The sequence below is a fragment of the Bombyx mori genome, chromosome 26 (assembly GCF_030269925.1).
Source record: "Bombyx mori chromosome 26, ASM3026992v2".
NCBI classification, from domain to species: domain Eukaryota; kingdom Metazoa; phylum Arthropoda; class Insecta; order Lepidoptera; family Bombycidae; genus Bombyx; species Bombyx mori.
This window is the reverse complement of record NC_085132.1, coordinates 6,961,962-6,983,397: the sequence shown is the minus strand read 5'-3', so window position 1 is coordinate 6,983,397 and position 21,436 is coordinate 6,961,962. Positions and strand designations below refer to the sequence as shown.

General features: G+C 39.7%; 1 protein-coding gene across 2 annotated transcripts; it reads left to right on the top strand.

The window, feature by feature from the left end:
• The first annotated feature begins 893 nt into the window (after positions 1-893).
• LOC101738194 (cytochrome P450 4c21) lies at positions 894-19,236 on the top strand. Of its 2 annotated transcripts, none has more exons than XM_021348619.3 (10): positions 894-1,081; positions 2,132-2,221; positions 4,798-4,908; positions 5,172-5,357; positions 5,667-5,860; positions 6,420-6,486; positions 7,008-7,197; positions 9,290-9,441; positions 10,020-10,199; positions 18,985-19,236. In XM_021348619.3, the coding sequence occupies exons 1-10, from the start codon at positions 940-942 to the stop codon at positions 19,137-19,139; spliced, it is 1,467 nt and encodes a 488-aa protein (XP_021204294.1). In that variant the 5' UTR covers positions 894-939; the 3' UTR covers positions 19,140-19,236. The 2 variants fall into 2 exon arrangements, with proteins under 2 accessions (XP_021204294.1, XP_004922078.1); XM_004922021.5 differs by lacking the exon at positions 18,985-19,236 and adding an exon at positions 10,758-11,007 and having other exon boundaries at positions 896-1,081.
• Positions 19,237-21,436: the final 2,200 nt, after the last annotated feature.

Below are 21,436 nucleotides of genomic sequence, written 5' to 3'. Positions count from 1 at the left end.
CTGTTCCGAAATAGCGTCCTTCCCACTTGTTTGATTACGGAACGTCAAAAGTGTCAACGAGCGACGTCCGCTATGACACTTTTTCCCCTTTCAATTCCAGCCGCCAAGAGCGACGCATCGATTTCATATTACTTATATTCAATCTTTAATTTGTCACATAAGAACTAATAAATATCTTAAAAGCAATAAATACAGTCCACTCTCATTTACCACAACGCTACACCACTTGACACATAAAGGGACGCCGCCGCACGTATTTGATTCTTCGTTAAAGGTCATAGGTGTTAGATAGGTCGAAAATAATGTAAGGTCAAAAATGAACGTGAAATTAAACCGTAAAATAATTTTAATTTTGCCTAAGAGCCGCGGGAACCGAGGAAAAAACTATTGCAAATAATATTATAATAATTTTATGAAATTCTCATGTTTTCTTTCATTCTGTGCGTTAAGTGGGAGTTTTTTAACGTTCTCGATAGCGTAAAATTTAATTCAAATTTGAATTAATTATTGAAAAATTCGCTATAAGCATTAAAAAAATCGCACTAAGAACACTGTACACGCCGTTTACGTATTTTATTTATTAGTGTATGTGTGTACAATGTTAAAATCGAGATAAAAGCGTGAAATCATAATACTATAATATATAGATAATTGAGAAGATATGCCAAAAAACAAAAAATACAGCGAAATGGAGCGGCAATATAAAAGTGTTTATGAGTTTTTTCTATATATAATACCATCGAATGCGCGTTACCTCGTACGTTTGAGAATAAATTATACAAATTCAAAATAACCGTGAACGTTTTCACGTCTATCGAAATATATTAAAAAGATAATAATAAAAAAAAACCTCACAATATCTGTTTTGTTGCAACGTGATATAAGACAGATACATCGGTCCTTAAGCACAGTTTCATTTCTCAGCTCTTAGATATCAAGATGTTTATTCTCATTGTCTTAGTTGTTGTTTGTGTCGTGCTACTGTTCTATTCGATCAAGAAGAGCAACAGCAATGTTCCTTTGTGTGATAATTATCTGCCTGTAATCGGACATACACACATGCTAATTGGGGGCGGTAAAAGTAGGTTTAAATTGTTTTTCGATTGGCTTTTGCGAGTCGTAGACATTTTAATTTTTTATTTATTACGCGTGATGGTAAGTCGTTTCCGTCACTCATCAGTTCTAGCAATCCCGTAACCTTGGTAAAACAGCTGCCGAAAAAGCAGCCACTGCCTAAAAAATTAATACCGGCTTAATCCGTTTATTATTTTGTCACATATCTTGGATTATAAGGTCGAAGACTCAATTGCGTTCTTTTATTGTTCCTACTCAAATCATCGCCCCGTCATTATAAAGCTTGCCTGACGAAGTCAGGGAGCTGCTTAGAGCCAAGAACGCTTCGATCCGCGCCTACGATAGGTATCCTACCGAGGAAAATCGTATTCGAATGCGTGCCCTACAACGCGACGTAAAGTCTCGCATTGCCGAAGTCCGAGATGGTGGTATTACCTTTTATGAGTCCGCACGGGTAGGTACCACAAACTTGCCTATTTCTGCCGTGAAGCAGTAATGCGTTTCAGTTTAAAGGGTGGGGCAGCCTATGTAACTATACTTGAGACCTTAGAACTTATATCTCAAGGTGGGTGGCGCATTTACGTCGTAGATGTCTATGGGCTCCAGTAGCTACTTAACACCAGATGGGCTGTGAGCTCGTCCATCCATCTAAGCAATATAATGATATTAGTGAAAACACTATTATTATAAGCAATAGGTCCGTACCAATACTTACAGAAACTGTCCATTTTGCTGCCAACAAACATTTTCTGTGTTGACCGTTTAAATTGAAACAATAAGCTTGAAAACATAGGCAGATAGTAGTTTCTATCACAATCACATCTGGGCTCTCTTCTGGTTTCGAAGACAAAAATAATACGGACATTCTCTGTAATATTGTTATTATAATTGATATCAGCAGATTTGCGGAATTGCGCCAAAATTCATTATTGAGTACTTTTAAAGGTTTATAACATTTCCTAGTACTGTTTAATGCATTGAGAATTGTGTATTTTATTCTGAATGAACAAAAATAAGTTTTCCTTCTATATTTTCTTTACACAATTTTTTTTTTCAGAATTACTGCGAACTGTGAAATATGCATGTGAAGAGGCAAACAAGAAGGGAGGTGTCGTGATTTTACAGTTAGGACTTGAAAATTACTATGGTAAATTATAAATTGTTTTTTTTTGTGTATAACTGGATGATGAATATAACTGGAACCATTCCACTAATATTATAAATACGAAACTTTGTAAGAATGTTCGGATGTATGATTGCTACTCTTTCACGCAAAAAGTACTGCATGGATTTTGCTGACACTTTATAATAGTATAGCTTCCACATCAGAATAACGCATAGACTATAATTTATACAGATTTAGTGTGAATTACGTGTCAATAATAAGTGTCAAGGAAGTAGAAAAAAATATACCATCTGCGAGGTATTCTGGCGTGCGCCGCAAAACGTTGGAGTTACACGTATACAATATACACAATGAAAATGTTTATGTTATATAGTCCTACAAAAAAGTCCAAGACAGCATATATCCATCTAATATGTGTAAGCCATAATCACCAAAATAGTGAACGATAAATACAATAAAAAATTATAATTTATTTCTAACTCACATTTAGTGTTACGCGCTGTGGTTCGAGATAAATAAAAATTCTACCGGAGTACAACTTAAAACTGTATTTATCATAGAACACTTAAAACACTTCACAAACACTTTAAAATTCTCAATTCGCTTCTTCCGCTTCGCTTCAGGTGATCCGTTCGCTGTTTCGCTTCGAGTAGTTCCGATTACTAACTGACTGCGTGCCATCTCTGCAACGCTTTTACCTATATAGTCCATACGATATCCCTAGAATCGTCGACCACATTCCTCACAACTTGAGTACCTTCGATGTGTGTTTTCGCTATCTGGCGTTGTACTTATCGAGCGATCCTTCGATATTCGGCTATTCGGCGATAGATGGCGTTACTTTTACCGGCGTAACACTGGCACCTCCTTAGACATGCTCGTCCCGGGCATCGTTAGACCCGTAACATTTCGCCAATCGATCTACACGTACAACTTTAGGCACGCCTGGTAGACCTTTCTAAATTCGATACGTGAGTCATTAATTTTAGTCATAATCCTATATGGTCCATCCCATTTTGCCTGTAACTTAGGAGACTTCACTATGCTTCGAAAGCATGGGTTGTGTAGCCACACTAGGGAACCCTCCGAAAATCCCTTCTGATTTGCTTCCCTATCGTAGTGGGACTTCATCCTCGAAGAGGCTTGTTGGCTTGACTGTCTGACATCCTCATGCACTTCATTTATCTTGCTGCGCAAATCATTCGCGTACTCTGTCACACTACGAGAAACGTCAGGAGGAGTGCCGATAACTAAATCCGCAGGCAGTCTCAATTCTCTTCCAAAGTTTGCGAAAAACGGCGTCACAGTCCTATTCTCCACAACTTTCGCCAGATATCTCTCCAATGTTTGATTACAACTTTCGACCATTCCATCAGATTGTGGGTGATAAGATGTAGTTCTAGTTTTGTGGATGCCCAAGACCTGCAAGGCTCCTTTCCATTCATCGCTAAGATCCGTTCTCAGCATCCGCACGGGCACAGCCTCCTTAGCCTCCTTTCTAGCGCAGTGCTTATAGCTTTCAACGCAAGGTCTTCTAGACAGTGCGTCCGCGTTACCGTGAGATCTTGCACTGCGATTTTCAATGACGAAGTCGAACTCTTGTAGTAGTTAAATCCATCTCGGGGACCTTCCGGGTTCACAAATTGTAGAAGACACTTCAACGCAGCATGGTCAGTCCGCAAATGGAATTTTCGACCTAGCAAGTAACTATTAAAATGCTGTAATGAGTTTACTACAGCCAGTAGCTCCCTTCTCGTCACGCAGTAATTTCTTTCCGGTTTGGATAAAGATTTGCTGAAGTAGGCTATCACCACCTCTTGATCTCCTTTTTGTTAAGACAACACGCCGCCTATTCCACTATTGCACAGACGCTTCTTTTTTTTTCCACTTTTCGCTCGCTCGTCCACCAGGTGTTAAGTGGTCACCGGAGCCCATAGACATCTACAACGTAAATGCGCCACACACCTTGAGATATAAGTTCTAAGGTCTCAGTATAGTTACAACGGCTGCCCCGTCTTTCAAACCGAAACGCATTACTGCTTCACGGCAGAAATAGGCGGGGCGGTGGTACATACCCGTGCGGACTTACAAGAGGTCCTACCACCAGTAATTACGCAAATTATAATTTTGCGGGATGGATTTTTATTACACGATGTTATTCCTTCACCGTGGAAGTCAAGCGTGAACAATTGTTAAGTACGTATTTCATTACAAAAATTGGTACCCGCCTGCGGGACTCGAACACCGTTGCATCGCTATATACGAACGCACCGGACGTCTTATCCTTTAGGCCAGGACGACTCTCTATGTTCTTCTCTCTCTGCAGTTCCCGGAATGCGCTGTATTATGTAGTACATATTTCGAAGCCGGCAAAGCGAGCCGTTCGTATTTGGCAACGACTTGACGACGGTAGACGACGGTAATCACTCGCTACCACTTTGGTCACCTTCGAATGAATTAAAAAAAAAAACTAAGCCAACAATGGTGGGTCATGAACTAATTTTCCCATTCGTGATAAAAAAAATCTGTAAAATGTCAAACTACTAAAAACTAGGCTAAGACGTGTAAAATCAAATTACTTTACATGTTGATTACAGTTATAACAGACCCAGAAGACAATCTGACAGTAGCCAACGGCGAACTTCAGAAACATTATTTCTATCAGTTCACGAGCAACTGGGTGGGGGATGGTCTCGTCACGTCAGCAGGTGAGTTTGAATTTGAAATGAAAAGTCTCCAAGATAATTTACCATTTTTTTAAATTTAATTGTACCAACTGCTTTATAGTGAATGCTGAGTGTTGTGGATATCTTGTAATTTTTTCGTTATTAAAATTATATTCAAAATTATCGTTTTTATATGGAACTACTAATAGCTTTTATAAAAATATTTTGAAAGTGAACTACACGCTCCATATTGTCTTGGAGGCCCACTGTGCATAAGTCAGTATTTATGTTATGATAAATTCCAGGGGAGACATGGAAGCGTCACCGCAAACTATTGAACCCAGCGTTCAGTCAGCAAATGTTAAACATCTATACAGCTGTATTCAACCGAGAATCGAGGAATCTGATTTCTGCCATCGAAATCCAAATGAAGAGCGGCCCAGTGCTTATCACCGCAGCTTTCAAAGAAATGGCATTAAAAACATTATTATGTGAGTAGCAACGTTCTAAAGATTGTGTTGGCGAACGAATAGATCTTACCACTGTCTATTATACTGTTACCTAAATTTTGGGAAATGTAGAGTGACATATGCAACAGTTACCATGGTGATATCTGTTTGTAAATACGATCGAACGGTTTTCATTCCAATTATCGATCTTATTCTTATCTTACTCAATACATACTCGTTGCACATAATATAATACCGTATTCTAGGGATTTGGGGAATTATATTTTACACCCTGTATTTTATAGATTAAAACGGAAAGAACTATTTAAATGAATGAATTTCCTAATACAGCAACAGCATTCGGTATAGAAGAAGAAGAATGTGATTTCAATCAGAAGTATATGCATGCCGTTGATGAATTAATGGCTGTGTTGACCCGTAGACTCCAGAATATTCTATTGCACAATTCGTTCATTTACAAGCTGAGCGCTTTAAAGAAAAAGGAGGACGAGCTGATCGAAACAATAATGGCGATGTCGAATAAGGTAAGGTCATCATCACGTTACATATTCTGTAGCGTTTTCCCGGTATTGCGTACACTCACCCCTTTTTCACTCACTCAGTATTTTTGCATCCGTACCCCGTAATCCATCCACTCTATCCATCCAGCTCGACAAAGAGTTCGACGTAAAACCTAGTCCACACTTCAACTCATCTTCTCAGCGGGTTGCGATTCTGATCCGGTAGTAGATTCATTCACGAAGCAGCTGCTCTTGAGTCATTATGTCTCCCTTGGAGGCGCTCGGGCAGCTGTTAGCAAACCCCATCCCTCCTGACTGAATGTTTGCTCGTCCACCTGTCCTGGTAAAACTGGAAAGGCATTTGGGCTACCAGTAATCCTTCTTTCATAATAAAAAAAACTACACTTGCATAGATTCTAACCGGACGCATCTAGTTTTGTAGTCTCCTTGTTTCGAAGGGACAATTTACTTCGCTTGCAGAGCACCGGGTAGAGGCTCCCGAGTAAAAATAATTAATTCTCGGCACATTTTATACCTTGATTTATTTAATTAAATTGGTATTTGCGTGCAATTTAACTTTCAGGCTATAAATAGTAAACGAAGAGCTTTAAAGAACAAACAGGAATCTCACGAAAATGGTTGTGCCTCTGGTATGTAATCTCGAAACTATCAATTGTTTTCTTCATAAAGGATAAAGCGTCCGTTGCGACCATGTCGATGTTCAAATCCTGTGGGCAGGTACGGGCAGGGCGAATTACTTAGACGATGAAATAATAGCTTCGTGTACTTAGGTACATATTAAATATTAAACCCGTAAAAATTATAATTTCCTGTATAATCGAGACAGTCAAAGCTCAAGGTAGGCTACGGCGTTCACGATGTGATGTCGATGAGCTCCAGTAATCATTTAACACTAGATGGGCCTTAAGCCCGTAGATGCAATACTAAAATTAACTTCCTAAACTAAGAAAGAAAATCAAATTTTACTAACAAAGAATGCGCTGCATTTATAAATAACAAAATATTTTTTGTTTCTCATTGGTTGATATTATGTTCGGTGAACTGAGTGTTCGTGGGATTGAATAAATTGACTGTAGGCATTTTTCATTTGTTTCCATTTTTGTTTCCATTTTACGTTCCGCCTCAAATATAACAACATTAAACATTACAGAAAAAAAAACTCAATCACTGTCAGACCTTCTCTTGAAAGGCTTGGATGACGAGGCCTTCACGGACAAAGAGATCAGGAATGAAGTTGATACCTTTATAGCTGCGGGATCTCATACATCGTCACAGCTCATGACGGTTGTCGTGATGGTATTGGGCTCGTATCCTGAGATCCAGGATAAAGTTTACCAGGAGTGAGTTTATAGTTTGTATTTATGAAAATGATTTGTATACTTTTTAGTTTCAAATAATGTAGGCGTTTTAGAATATTTCTCATCACCGCCTGGCACATTACATTGTAACGGTTAATGTTAATCATTGACAACAACAACATTTGTTTTATTTTGTCTATTTACTGTTTCTTCAGGCTTAAATGTGTGATAACGGTGGTTTATTAACTGTTTGGTACCTGTGAAAGTGCACAAATGTGGAAAAATAAAACAGAGCCGCTGAACGTAGCTTCTCGGGATCCTGCAAAAAGTCCACTGAAAAAGTCTCAATATATTATTATGATCAGTATTTTACTGAGATTATATTTCATCTCATTTAATTTCATTTCGTGCCATGTTTCATATTAATCAACTTCATTTCATTTCATAATATCATATTTCATATAAAAAAAAATTTCATAAAAATTAAAACAAGACTTGGTCTTAGTGACCAGGTCATAAAATCCTTTAAAAAAAAAACTAAGTCGACTGCAGCTGCTTATCGCTAAGTACAATGGCCAAATCGTAGGTTTATCAAAGCCATCTATCTCCATGAAACGTGCAAATGCTTTGATCCAGACATAAGCAGTTATAGTGACTGCAGCACGCCCTACGCCACACATAATGAAGCGAAGTTTATTCGAAATAGTGTGAATATTTGGTTTATAATAATTACATACAATATATGCTTCTTGTAGTGAAACATTAATTCATAAAAACTTACTAGAAAACATAATCAGGAATTAGTGTTATTCAATTACCACCGCTGTAAGAGTAATAAAAAATAAATTCTTTATCAGCATTTTCTTGCGATTTTATGTTCGCAATTCGTCATAGTACCAAATTTAATTCAAACAGACAAGATTAAGGATAACTTGATAAGATTGCCAACTGCCATATAGATACGGCTCTAACTATATCGATCGTGAATCTCATGCACTATCGCGTGAGTCTGAGACTTTCACTGATAGGGAATCCGGCCTGACCTCTCAGAGGGTTCGGACAGCAAATGCCCGGTCTTAGGAGATACTTGAAGTACGGGAACCGCGACTCAATGCCGATTGCGTTTCCACTGAGCCTATGTTTCGTGATGATAATAAATAAAGCCCAAGGTCAGACGCAAAAAGTTGTGGGTGTTGATCTAAGTGTTAACTGCTTTTCACATGGTTAGCTTTATGTAGCTCTGTCACGTGTTAGCAATCCTAGAAGCCTGTGTGATTTGATTCTCGATAGCTTATACGTCTAATGTCGTGTATAGAGAAGCATTACTTTAAATTAGATTTTTCTAAATACCCAAATGAAGGTGTTTATAAACCAAAAGACATGTCCAAAAACTGCTGTCCAAAGTCACTATTCCACGCGGATAGTCGCGGGCACAGCTAGTACTAAATAAACCTCGAAGGTACTCCACAGAACGCGTTTACAGGGAAAGTCAAGTTCTCAACATGCGTTAGCTATTCATTATAAAAATATTTTTATTGTTACATGGAGCGGTGCTCTCTTCTGAAATATATGATTCCTTGATTAAACGCAGGGTTAACAAATTACCTGTAATTTTGACAGCTACAAAATTTCCATCTATCAAAACCTAAAACCCAAAACGGTTGGACACTAAACCACTTGTGAAAAAATGGTTAACATTGAACTGTATTGACAAAGAGAACTCAATTAAAAGCAAGATATAGCAGTAGATTTATTAGTTTTCTATCTCTTTTTGTTTATTTCTACGCTCCCCACATAATTAATAATTATTTGACGCGTTCTTTTTATTATTCAAATTTTATTTTATATGTGAAATCTTGTAACGCATTTTTTTTAGTTTAATAATTCTTAATAATAGTGATGTCCTTTTGAGGTCGATTAAATACATAGTAAATCGTATTTTGGTCCTCACGATACGGGCTGAGCGTAGTGTGAGCATCATTTTGCATCTGGGCCGCCACTGACTTTTTGTTGACACCAAGCCTCTCGAGATGTTTTGAGAGGCTTTTAGGGACCAATTGTTATTATTATTATTTATTTTATTTACCTATGATATTTGTTACAAAAGTATGACTAATTTCAAATTTTATTTCAGAATTAAATCGGTGTGTGGAGATTCGGATGCCGATGTCGATAAACTTCAACATCCACGATTAGTTTACACGGAAGCTGTTTTAAAGGAAACATTAAGACTATACCCGATCGCTCCGGTCGTTTTGAGAAAAACAGAAAATGAAATAAAACTGAGTACATATATTTGGAATCTATGCTAGAAATTTAATGAAAAAAGCGACTTTTTTCCCGGTGCAGGTTACGTAAAGGAACAACCTAAGGGAGAGAGCGCAGCTTGACAGGGTTTTTTGTTATTATAATATTACAATTATTAATATATTATATAATGGTGCAGGCAGGAGCTGGATGAGAGAAGCTGAGGATCGTGCTCAGTGGCGAGCAATTGGAGAGGCCTATGTCCAGCAGTGGACTGCTCCAGGCTGCTGATGATGAATGCAATTATTAGTAGTTTGTGCAGACTTGGGTGCGAAGGGCCTTACTTGTTTAGAATTTTTACAGTTAGTGGATTTTAAAATGTTTTTGTTTCTTTTTTATTATTTGATTGATTGATTTTATTAAATTGTGAAATATGATATAAGTAATTTATAAAATTTAAATAGTAAATGTTGAATAGCTTCTGTTGTTTATACAGAACTATCTCAATCGCGACTCAAAAGCAAATAATTTAGTTGGTACTAAATTCATATACGCATAACGAAACATCAATGTACATGTATATAGCACTCACACGCACAATTATGTTGTTTCTTCAGAGAACTACACGATACCGGCCAACAGTAACTGTCTGTTGGGTATTTATGGTCTGAACCGCCACCCAGTGTGGGGCCCTGACGCGCACACGTTCCGACCAGAGCGCTGGTTGGAGCCCGGAGGTGTGCCCGACGACCCTAATGCATTCGCAGGATTCAGCGTCGGGAAACGGAATTGTATCGGTAAACATAATAGAAATAATTCTGTTCAACGCTTAGGTATACCTACCACGAGAATATAATTAGTAGTAATGATCGGTCCACCTCGGGTTTTGGTTCCTCTAGGTATGTTGCTTTCGACCAGAATTTCTTCATATTCAGTGCTTTTTCAACACTTTTAGTACCGATACCATGGGACAAATGTTTTTTTTTGTCACAAACACACATCCTCTAACAAAGATTATTGTGCAAATAAGTAAGTCAACGAATAATTACAAGAAATTGTTTACAAGTATTATCTTGTAAATATTCATTGAATTTCCTTCCAAATTATTATAACATGTAATTTATATGTTTTTTTTTGCCAGACTGCATTGACGATGTAGCGGTGCCTGGTATTTCACTATGACTATTTAATATAATATGTAGTTCTAATTGTTACACAGAATATAGCTATTGTATTATTTTAGACATAAAACACAAGATTTCTCTTCGAAGCCCATCAGCTTTAACAAGTTGTACAACATTTTTGTGTAGCTAAAACAAGCAGCCATTTAAAAGTTTAAACTAATATTTTGACAGGTAAAACCTATGCCCTTATATCGATGAAGACCACGCTAGTACATTTAGTACGACGATACAAAGTTACTGCAGATATATCTAAGATTGAATTCAAAATGGATGTGATTATGGTGCCTTCAGACAACTGCTATGTCAAATTTGAGTCAAGAAAATGAACAATGGCGTAAACGGTACTACCCCTCGCCAGGAACTTTCGTCATGATTTCTGAAATTTGTATAAATATAACTGGTAATACAAAAACAAAACTAACTGGTTTTTTTTATTATTATATAAATTGTTGTAAATGTCGTCCCTGAATTTTAATACAGGCTCTGAATCAACCTCGGTGACCACTCATCGATCGCAGTCATAACGTAAATAACATAATAAAAACGCAACACGAGGTAGCTCAGCTGATGCTGTTCGAAGTGGGTGCATCAAGCAGCGCTGATTTCACTAATCAAAACTAATCATGCGAGAGGAACTCTGTTAGCTCATAATACTACTAATACTTTAAACACCAGCTAATAATACTTTAAACACCAACCTCATTGGTAAACAGCAGTAGTTTTGTTTCGGTTGGCCTCAGATTTCTCGTCATGTGTAAAGAAGTTTATCTACAATTTCGATGATAAACGCAATTAAATAAATACCCAATAAATTAATTATTTTGCTATTTATATCAGTTTTGTGAATTATTGAAATTTTGTGAATATGCCAAGAAAGTGTAAAAACGACCTTATCTCATTTTGTTATATTGGTGGTGAATTTACTTTCAAAAAACAAAGACGAAATTTCATAAAACTAGAGAGTTACCAGTATTTTAATTTATTGTGGCTCATTAATGGGATGGGCTCAATGGGAGCGCATTTTTGTATTTAAAAGAAAAAATCTCTAAAATATGTGACCCGAAGATAAAAGAGGGTATTTTCGTTGGATCACAAATCATCATGTTAATAAAAGATCCAGTGCCTGAACTATAATTATTGTTGATCTGAATCTCGAAAAACGAGCATAGCATTTCTTTTAAGAATGTTGTTGCGAATGTTCTTGTTTTTGAGCATTACTTGACGTAATGGGGGAAAGTTCACACATGGTAACACTTACGTGCAAAAAAGTTATTAACCCTGTGTCATAATTTTATTTTGATTGGTGCCAAATTAATAAAATGTATTTGAATATTTTGAAATGTTTACATATAAAATTTACATTAAAACGCAATATAATACCAACACAATATCATATTTCAGGGGAATGCTTGAGTGAAGTTTCTCAGACTCGTGATTTAGGGGTGGAGCTTGATACCAAGCTGAATTTAACTAAGCACATTGACAAAATTATAGATGCCGCGAACAAATCACTGAGTTTTGTACTTAGGAATGGTAAGGAGTTTAAGAAGGTTTCCACTACGCTATTGCTTTACAACAGTTATGTTAGAAGCAAACTTGATTACTGCAGCAGTGTGTGGTGTCCTACATACAAAACCCATATTAACAGGATTGAGAGAATTCAAAAAAAGTTACTTCGCCACATGTCGTACCGTTTTAGGCCGCCTAATTATGTTGAATCTTATGTTGATAGGGCTAAATATTTTAAAATGCAAACATTGAGTGATCGCCGCGATATGTTAGGCTTATGTTTTTTACATCAAGTTATGAGCGGTACTGTCGACTCCCAATTCATCCTCAATAAATTCTCTTTGAAGGTGCCATCTAGGTTACCTCGTCGCCCCGTTGCTCTTTTCAGCACCCGCTTTAGCAGAACCAATCTAGGCAAGCACTCGCCTACTCCTCGTCTAACTAACCTTTATAATAATCTTGTTAGAAAAGTTGAAAACCTTGACATATTTGGCGATTCCCTTCCAATATTTAAGAACAAAATTATAAAAAGTTGTTGTTGAACCTCAGCCTCAGCCTCGGTCTGAGTACTCGGGCATTACTGCCCTTATTGTCTTTCTTTTGTTTTTAATTTTTTATTATTATTAATAGTATTGTTAAATCTCTATAATATATTAATGTATTGCATGCTGTGATTGCCTATAATTAGAGTTGCAGTTATCAATTGCTCTCTACATGTCAATGTTATTTTATGTCTTACTGTAAACCCTGTCGGTAATCCTTAAATAAATAAATAAATAAATAAATTAAGGTATTAAAAACGACCTATGTTTTTATTTATATATTTATTAGAACATCAACAAAAATACAGGTTAATAATTCTTATATTTTACTTATTATAATAATATAATAAGTAAATTAGATATTCCTTCCATTAAATATAAACTAGAGCTGATGCCAGGTCTTGGTTCAGCTGAAGCCAAGCTGGTATTTGTCATTGCTTCTTCGTTACCATAATCTTGAGCATCATCATCATCATCATCACTGTTTTCATCATCAGAGTCGCTATCATCGTGATGAGTAGACATAGGTCTCATAGGTGTAAACTATCGGTCTTTCTTCTTTCCTATATTTAATATATTTTTGAAGATATTCGATCTGTAGTAATCGAATGTTACTTTTTTCAATTAACAGTTTCCGATTATTTTTTGTTGTTTTTTCCATCTGACTCATTCTAGCTCTTTCATAATTTGTCGTAAACTTCGTTCTGAGCCATTAATTATGTCATCGAGCCATAAATTTTATATCTTCTTTAATGTTTTTACGAAGCCTTTCTACGGTACGGAGTTCGCTGTTTGTTGTGTGGTAATTATGAATACATCTTTTACAGATTGGTCGAAACTATCAATTCCGTTAACTTTCTTCTCCCTTGATCTTTTCTTACCCGGCGTTCGAAGCACGGTGAGCAAGTCCGAGCAACTAGCTTCGTTAATAATGCGCCTAACAGTACTGACTGATGTTTTTGTTGCCTCCGAATTCTGTTTTACCGTTTTCATATCATTCTTTCCCTGTTTTTTAATGAAGCAATATACGCCGTACGCCATTTTTCTAGCTTGTCTTTTTGTCATGGCATAGTTTTTTTTTTATGATTTAAAGATTACTGGTGGCCCGAAGGCCTTTCCAGTTTCACCAGGACAGGTGGGCGAGCAAAGGCTCAGCCAAGAGGGGTGGGATTTGCTAACAGCTGCCCGAGCGCCTCCGGGGTCCCTAAGCCTGCTCCTAGTATTAGAGGTGAAGGCGTCTAATGCAAAGGTTATTGGATCTGATGGATCCGTAAAGACGTGTCTAGGGCGTCGACGGTGACCGGCTCCTGCATGATCAGGATTCGGGGAGTCGTCAGCGGCGGAAACGATAAGGTGATTATCATGACGCATAGCCTTATCGAAGTACCGTTCAGACGCTGACTTCATGTATTTCCGAATTGATTCGAGGCCCAGGTCGTCATGTAGGTCAACGTTCCTCACGAACCACGGAGCCCCGACGGCTAACCTGCAAAAGCGGGATTGTAGGGATTGGAGGGTGTCTATGTGTGTGCGGGCCGCGTGAGCGAACACCATACTCGCGTAAGTCATGACAGGCCTTATGCAAGTTTTGTAAAGTGTCACCTTGTTCCGAAGTGACATTTTACTCCGCTTACAGATCATGGGATAGAGTCTGCCGAGAATAAATGCGGCACGGTCGCGGACTGTTTTTATATGCGGGCGGAATGTCATGGATGCATCCAGGGTGACTCCCAGGTACTTGACCTTCCTGGCCCAGGGTATAGGTTGTCCGAAGAGGGTGATCGGGGGTGTGCAAATTCTCCTCCTAATGCGTGAGGAAATATGAATTATAATAAATATATTGGTCCCCGACAGAATTTCTTCTGTTCCAGTGTTTTCATCAACATACCAAGCACATCAGCTTGCGTTCCGTCGAACTATTCAAAATATACATTTGATTCCATCATTAATTTACATTTGTAATGCTATTCGCATATCTTCGCTATTTTTGCATCAACAATATTTACAAAAAAATATTGTGAAAATGAGAATAGACAACGAATATTTTAAAAAAAATTAATAATAAAAATTAAAAAAATTTTTTAATTAAGCCGTTGCAGTTATAATAATAAAAAAAATATTAAAATAGGTTGGGGAAAAAGTCTTTTCGCATTATAGTTCTAAACAACCAACCTCTGAAAAAAGTGGAGTGGGTAAAGTACCCGGGTCACTGAGTCACCGAGTCACACAAAGATGATGTTGACATAGAGAGAAAATGCAGGGCACTGTCTGTCAGGCCGAATATGTTGGTCCGTAGGTTTGCGAAATGTACCACACAGATGAAAATCACATAATTGAAGGCCTACTCTCAGTCTTTTTATACCTGCAGCCTATGGGTTAAGTATACGCACAAGGCTTGCAGTGCCTTGTGCGTCCAATATAACAATGGGTTCAGGGCACTGATGGGGCTGCCGCGTTTCTGCAGCGAGTCCGGGATGTTTGCAGACGCCGGTGTTGACGTCTTTGCTGCAATACTTAGGAAACGAGCGGCATCCCTGATGCGGCGGGTGCGTGGCGGCTCCAACGGTTACCTGCAACTCATTGCGAACAGAATGGAGATGGATAAAGAAGTTGAGAGAAAGCGGCCGGAATTAATCAACAGAAGATGTGTGGTTTTTCATCACGATAACGCTAGATCTCACACATCTTTAGCCACTCAGCAAAAATAAAAAGAGCTTGGCTGGGATGTGTTAATGCATCCGCCGTATAGTCCTGACCTTCCACCTTCAGATTTGCATCTGTTTCGGTCTCTTCAGAATTCTTTAGGCAGTGTCAGGTTAACATCATGAGAGGACTGCCAAAACCAATTGTCGCGGTATTTTGATCAGAAGCCCCAAAATGTCTATAGCAATGGGATCATGTCCCTACCTACAAGATGGCAAAAAGTTATCGAACAAAATAGTACCTACATACTTTAGTTAAATGTAAATAAACTATATTAAAAAATGTTGTAAATTTTCTTTAAAAATGCGAAGAAACTTTTTCCCCAACCTATTAATTAAATAATATTATAATTGTATTGCATGATAATTCAATGTCACTATTTAATAGTTCCAGTTGTTACGTATTATCATATCACCGCCCGATTAGCCTCCTCATGTCTCTAGGCAAACTGTATGAGCGTCTGCTCTACAAACGCCTCAGAGACTTCGTCTCATCCAAGGGCATTCTCATCGATGAACAATTCGGATTCCGTACAAATCACTCATGCGTTCAACAGGTGCACCGCCTCACGGAGCACATTCTTGTGGGGCTTAATCGACCAAAACCGTTATACACGGGAGCTCTCTTCTTCGACGTCGCAAAAGCGTTCGACAAAGTCTGGCACAACGGTTTGATTTTCAAACTATTCAACATGGGCGTGCCGGATAGTCTCGTGCTCATCATACGGGACTTCTTGTCGAACCGCTCTTTTCGATATCGAGTCGAGGGAACCCGCTCCTCCCCGCGACCTCTCACAGCTGGAGTCCCGCAAGGCTCTGTCCTCTCACCCCTCCTATTTAGCTTATTCGTCAACGATATTCCCCGGTCGCCGGCGACCCAGTTAGCTTTATTCGCCGACGACACGACTGTTTACTATTCCAGTAGAAACAAGTCCCTAATCGCGAAGAAGCTTCAGAGCGCAGCCCTAGCTCTAGGACAGTGGTTCCGAAAATGGCGCATAGACATCAACCCAGCGAAAAGTACTGCGGTTATATTTCAGAGGGGAAGCTCCACACGGATTTCCTCCCGGATTAGGAGGAGAAATCTCACTCCCCCGATTACTCTCTTTAGACAACCCATACCCTGGGCCAGGAAGGTCAAGTACCTGGGCGTTACCCTGGATGCATCGATGACATTCCGCCCGCATATAAAATCAGTCCGTGACCGTGCCGCGTTTATTCTCGGTAGACTCTACCCCATGATCTGTAAGCGGAGTAAAATGTCCCTTCGGAACAAGATGACACTTTACACACTTGCATAAGGCCTGTCATGACTTACGCGAGTGTGGTGTTCGCTCACGCGGCCCGCACACGCATAGACACCCTCCAATCTCTACAATCCCGCTTTTGCAGGTTAGCCGTCGGAGCTCCGTGGTTCGTGAGGAACGTTGACCTACACGACGACCTGGGCCTCGAATCTATACAGAAATACATGAATTCAGCGTCGGAACGGTACTTCGATAAGGCTATGCGTCATGATAATCGCCTTATCGTAGCCGCCGCTGACTACTCCCCGAATCCTGATCACGCAGGAGCCAGTCACCGTCGACGCCCTGGACACGTCCTTACGGATCCATCAGATCCAATAACCTTTGCACTAGACGCCTTCAGCTCTAACACTATGAGCAGGCTTAGGGACCCCGGTAACCGTACTCGTACCGCCCGATTAGCCTCCTCATGTCTCTAGGCAAACTGTATGAGCGTCTGCTCTACAAACGCCTCAGAGACTTCGTCTCATCCAAGGGCATTCTTATCGATGAACAATTCGGATTCCGTACAAATCACTCATGCGTTCAACAGGTGCACCGCCTCACGGAGCACATTCTTGTGGGGCTTAATCGACCAAAACCGTTATACACGGGAGCTCTCTTCTTCGACGTCGCAAAAGCGTTCGACAAAGTCTGGCACAATGGTTTGATTTTCAAACTATTCAACATGGGCGTGCCGGATAGTCTCGTGCTCATCATACGGGACTTCTTGTCGAACCGCTCTTTTCGATATCGAGTCGAGGGAACCCGCTCCTCCCCACGACCTCTCACAGCTGGAGTCCCGCAAGGCTCTGTCCTCTCACCCCTCCTATTTAGCTTATTCGTCAACGATATTCCCCGGTCGCCGCCGACCCATTTAGCTTTATTCGCCGACGACACGACTGTTTACTATTCTAGTAGAAATAAGTCCCTAATCGCGAAGAAGCTTCAGAGCGCAGCCCTAGCCCTAGGACAGTGGTTCCGAAAATGGCGCATAGACATCAACCCAGCGAAAAGTACTGCGGTGCTATTTCAGAGGGGAAGCTCCACACGGATTTCCTCCCGGATTAGGAGGAGGAATCTCACACCCCCGATTACTCTCTTTAGACAACCCATACCCTGGGCCAGGAAGGTCAAGTACCTGGGCGTTACCCTGGATGCATCGATGACATTCCGCCCGCATATAAAATCAGTCCGTGACCGTGCCGCGTTTATTCTCGGTAGACTCTACCCCATGATCTGTAAGCGGAGTAAAATGTCCCTTCGGAACAAGGTGACACTTTACAAAACTTGCATAAGGCCCGTCATGACTTACGCGAGTGTGGTGTTCGCTCACGCGGCCCGCACACACATAGACACCCTCCAATCCCTACAATCCCGCTTTTGCAGGTTAGCTGTCGGGGCTCCGTGGTTCGTGAGGAACGTTGACCTACACGACGACCTGGGCCTCGAATCAATTCGGAAATACATGAAGTCAGCGTCGGAACGATACTTCGATAAGGCTATGCGTCATGATAATCGCCTTATCGTTGCCGCCGCTGACTACTCCCCGAATCCTGATCATGCAGGAGCCAGTCACCGTCGACGCCCTAGACACGTCCTTACGGATCCATCAGATCCAATAACCTTTGCATTAGATGCCTTCAGCTCTAATACTAGGGGCAGGCTTAGGGACCCCGGTAACCGTACTCGTCGAACTCGACAAAGAGGTCGACGTGCAACCTAACCCATGCATCAGCCCGCTGAGTTTCTCGCCGGATCTTCTCAGCGGGTCGCGATTCCGATCCGGTAGTAGATTCATTCGCGAAACAATTGCTCTTGAGTTGTTAGGTCTCCTTCGGAGGCGCTCGGGCAGTTGTTAGCAAATCCCACCCCTCTTGGCTGAGCCTTTGCTCGCCCACCTGTCCTGGTGAAACTGGAAAGGCCTTCGGGCCACCAGTAAACTTTCAATCATAAAAAAAAAAAAAAAACCGTACTCGTCGAACTCGACAAAGAGTTCGCCGTGCAACCTAACCCATGAATCAGCTCGCTGAGTTTCTCGCCGGATCTTCTCAGCGGGTCGCGATTCCGATCCGGTAGTAGATTCATTCGCGAAGCAGCTGCTCTTGAGCTGGTCTCCTTCGGAGGCGCTCAGGTAGCTGTTAGCAAATCCCACCCCTCCTGGCTGAGCCTTTGCTCGCCCACCTGTCCTGGTGAAACTGGAAAGGCCTCCGGGCCACCAGTAATCATTCAATCATAAAAAAAAAAAAAAAAAATATCATGTCATGATACATATCGTTACAAAGTTAATTTAATAATTTTGTATATTTGAAATATGAAACTATTTTAAAGTTCAATTTTGAAACTTATATTTTGACAGGTAAAACCTACGCCCTCATATCGACGAAGATCATACTGGCGCATTTAGTACGACGATACAAAGTTACTGCAGATATATCTAAGATTGAATTCAAAATGGATGTGATTATGACACCTTCAGACAACTGCTACGTTGAATTTGAGTTAAGAAAATGAATGATTACCTAAATCGTACCTACTGGGTGCTTCGTCAGGAACCCTTCATCATGACTTTTGATATTGGTATTAAAATAAAGAGTATGATACAACTTTAGCTGAATGTAGATTCTTTTTTAATAAATTATTGTAGATGTCCTCCTTGAATTTGAATACATGTATAGAGCATTGTCTTCATTTTTATACAATCAGCCGTTCTATTTGTTGTGAGGGTTATAGCAACTACAATTTACTTTTCTATACTAATATTATAAAGAGGAAAGATTTGTTTGTTTGTTTGTTTCGAATAGGCTCCGAAACTACTGGACCGATTTGAAAAATTCTTTTTCCATTAGAAGCCGACATTGTCCCTGATGAACATAGGCTACTTTTTAAAAAAAAAAATATTTTATTTTTTTGGTTTCATGTGTGTTTTAATGTTTCCGAAGCGAAGCGAGGGCGGGTCGCTAGTATACAAATAAATGCAATTGCTGCGTTGAGTAGTAACAATGAAGTATAATATTGTGACAGTTTTTTTGTGTTTTTAAACAATAAATTAAACATTAGATACACATAGTCTGAAAATTTTCGCACCCAAACACTAAATTTTAAATTTGGTAAAATAGCAGTTTCATATGACTAATAGCTATTAAAAATAACTTCTCTGAACGACAGAACTCTTATATTGAATTAGTACGAGACGAGGTCATTCGTTTTTTTAACAAAACAATATGAGAAACGAAAAAGTGAAGCATTGTTTAGTTCTTCGAATTCAGCTTTTCGTTTTGTCTTCATTCGTTTTAATGGAGTAGTCACATTTCTTATATATTTTTGAGCATCAACAAATAATAATTGTAATTTCTGTTAGTGGTATGGCGTATTATGGGCTTGCACGGAAGGTATTAAGGCCTTACTATTTTGTGGCGTCAAGCATTCATGTCTTCTATTTTAAGTAATTTAAAATAGAGGACATTCCCGGCACTGTCCAGGTCATTTTAATTATCTAAATAAAAAGTATCCAAGGTGCTAATATAAATTATAATATATATCTGAGCGATTTCACCACAATTTTATTCACCTCATTCGGCTGCTATTGTGTGATCGAGGAACAAAAATGCAACCATCATATTTTTAGTGACGACATATAAATAAGCCATCAATGTCATCTGTACGTCCTTGGCAACATCCCAAGTGGGTGGTCCACGAAAAGCACGACGGTGCTTTTCAAAACAGGTCGCTCTCCCGATACCACTGCTTCCTCCTCCTTTTTTTTTTTTTATTGCTAGATGAGTGGACGAGCTCACTGCCCACCTGGTGTTAAGTGGTTACTGGAGCCCATAGACATTTACGACGCAAATGCGCCACCCACCTTGAGATATAAGTTCTAAGGTCTCAAGTATAATTACAACGGCTGCCCCACCCTTCAAACCGAAACGCATTACTGCTTCACGGCAGAAATAGGCAGGGTGGTGGTACCCACCCGCGCGGACTTGTTGAGTACGTATTTCATTAGAAAAATTGGTACCGGCCTGAGATTCGAACACCGGCGCATCGCTCAACATGAATGCACCGGACGTCTTATCCCACCGGACTTTTACCCCGGTAACCGTACTCGTCGAACTCGACAAAGAGGTCGACGTGCAACCTAACCCATGCATCAGCCCGCTGAGTTTCTCGCCGGATCTTCTCAGCGGGTCGCGATTCCGATCCGGTAGTAGATTCATTCGCGAAACAATTGCTCTTGAGTTGTTAGGTCTCCTTCGGAGGCGCTCGGGCAGTTGTTAGCAAATCCCACCCCTCTTGGCTGAGCCTTTGCTCGCCCACCTGTCCTGGTGAAACTGGAAAGGCCTTCGGGCCACCAGTAAACTTTCAATCATAAAAAAAAAAAAAAAAAAAAAAAAAAAAACGTCTTATCCGTTAGGCCACGACGACTTCAACTCCTTCCGTATTAGGCCTGTAACTTACTTCCCGCCATAAAAAACTTTGGTTAGCATATGTCTTGTGCCTCGAAAGTCAATTAACTAGATGTCACCCTCGATAGAGGGATGACATTCCGGCCCCATATTAAGACAGTCCGCGACCAAGTATTTTAGCTTGGTCAACTTTACTCCACCATCTGCAATGTAACTAAAGGAGACTGAAACGATTACATACATTTTTGGGCCCGAATGTAACGTGATGAAACTAATATGAATTAATAGATTCAGATTTATCAGTACCTTGCTGAAAATTATAAAAGTTTTCTCAATCTGAGAGCCGAGTTAATAAAGATTTAGTAAAAGTTAGGTTATGTTACAATCTCTTTAAAAGAGCTGAAT

Bases quoted from the DNA above. Each gene is read 5' to 3' on its own strand.
- LOC101738194 (XM_021348619.3), top strand. From the start codon at position 940: ATGTTTATTCTCATTGTCTTAGTTGTTGTTTGTGTCGTGCTACTGTTC. The intron at 4,909-5,171 runs GTGAGTTTGAAT...GATAAATTCCAG, and splicing joins TGGTCTCGTCACGTCAGCAG to GGGAGACATGGAAGCGTCAC. The intron at 6,487-7,007 runs GTATGTAATCTC...TAAACATTACAG, and splicing joins CGAAAATGGTTGTGCCTCTG to AAAAAAAAACTCAATCACTG.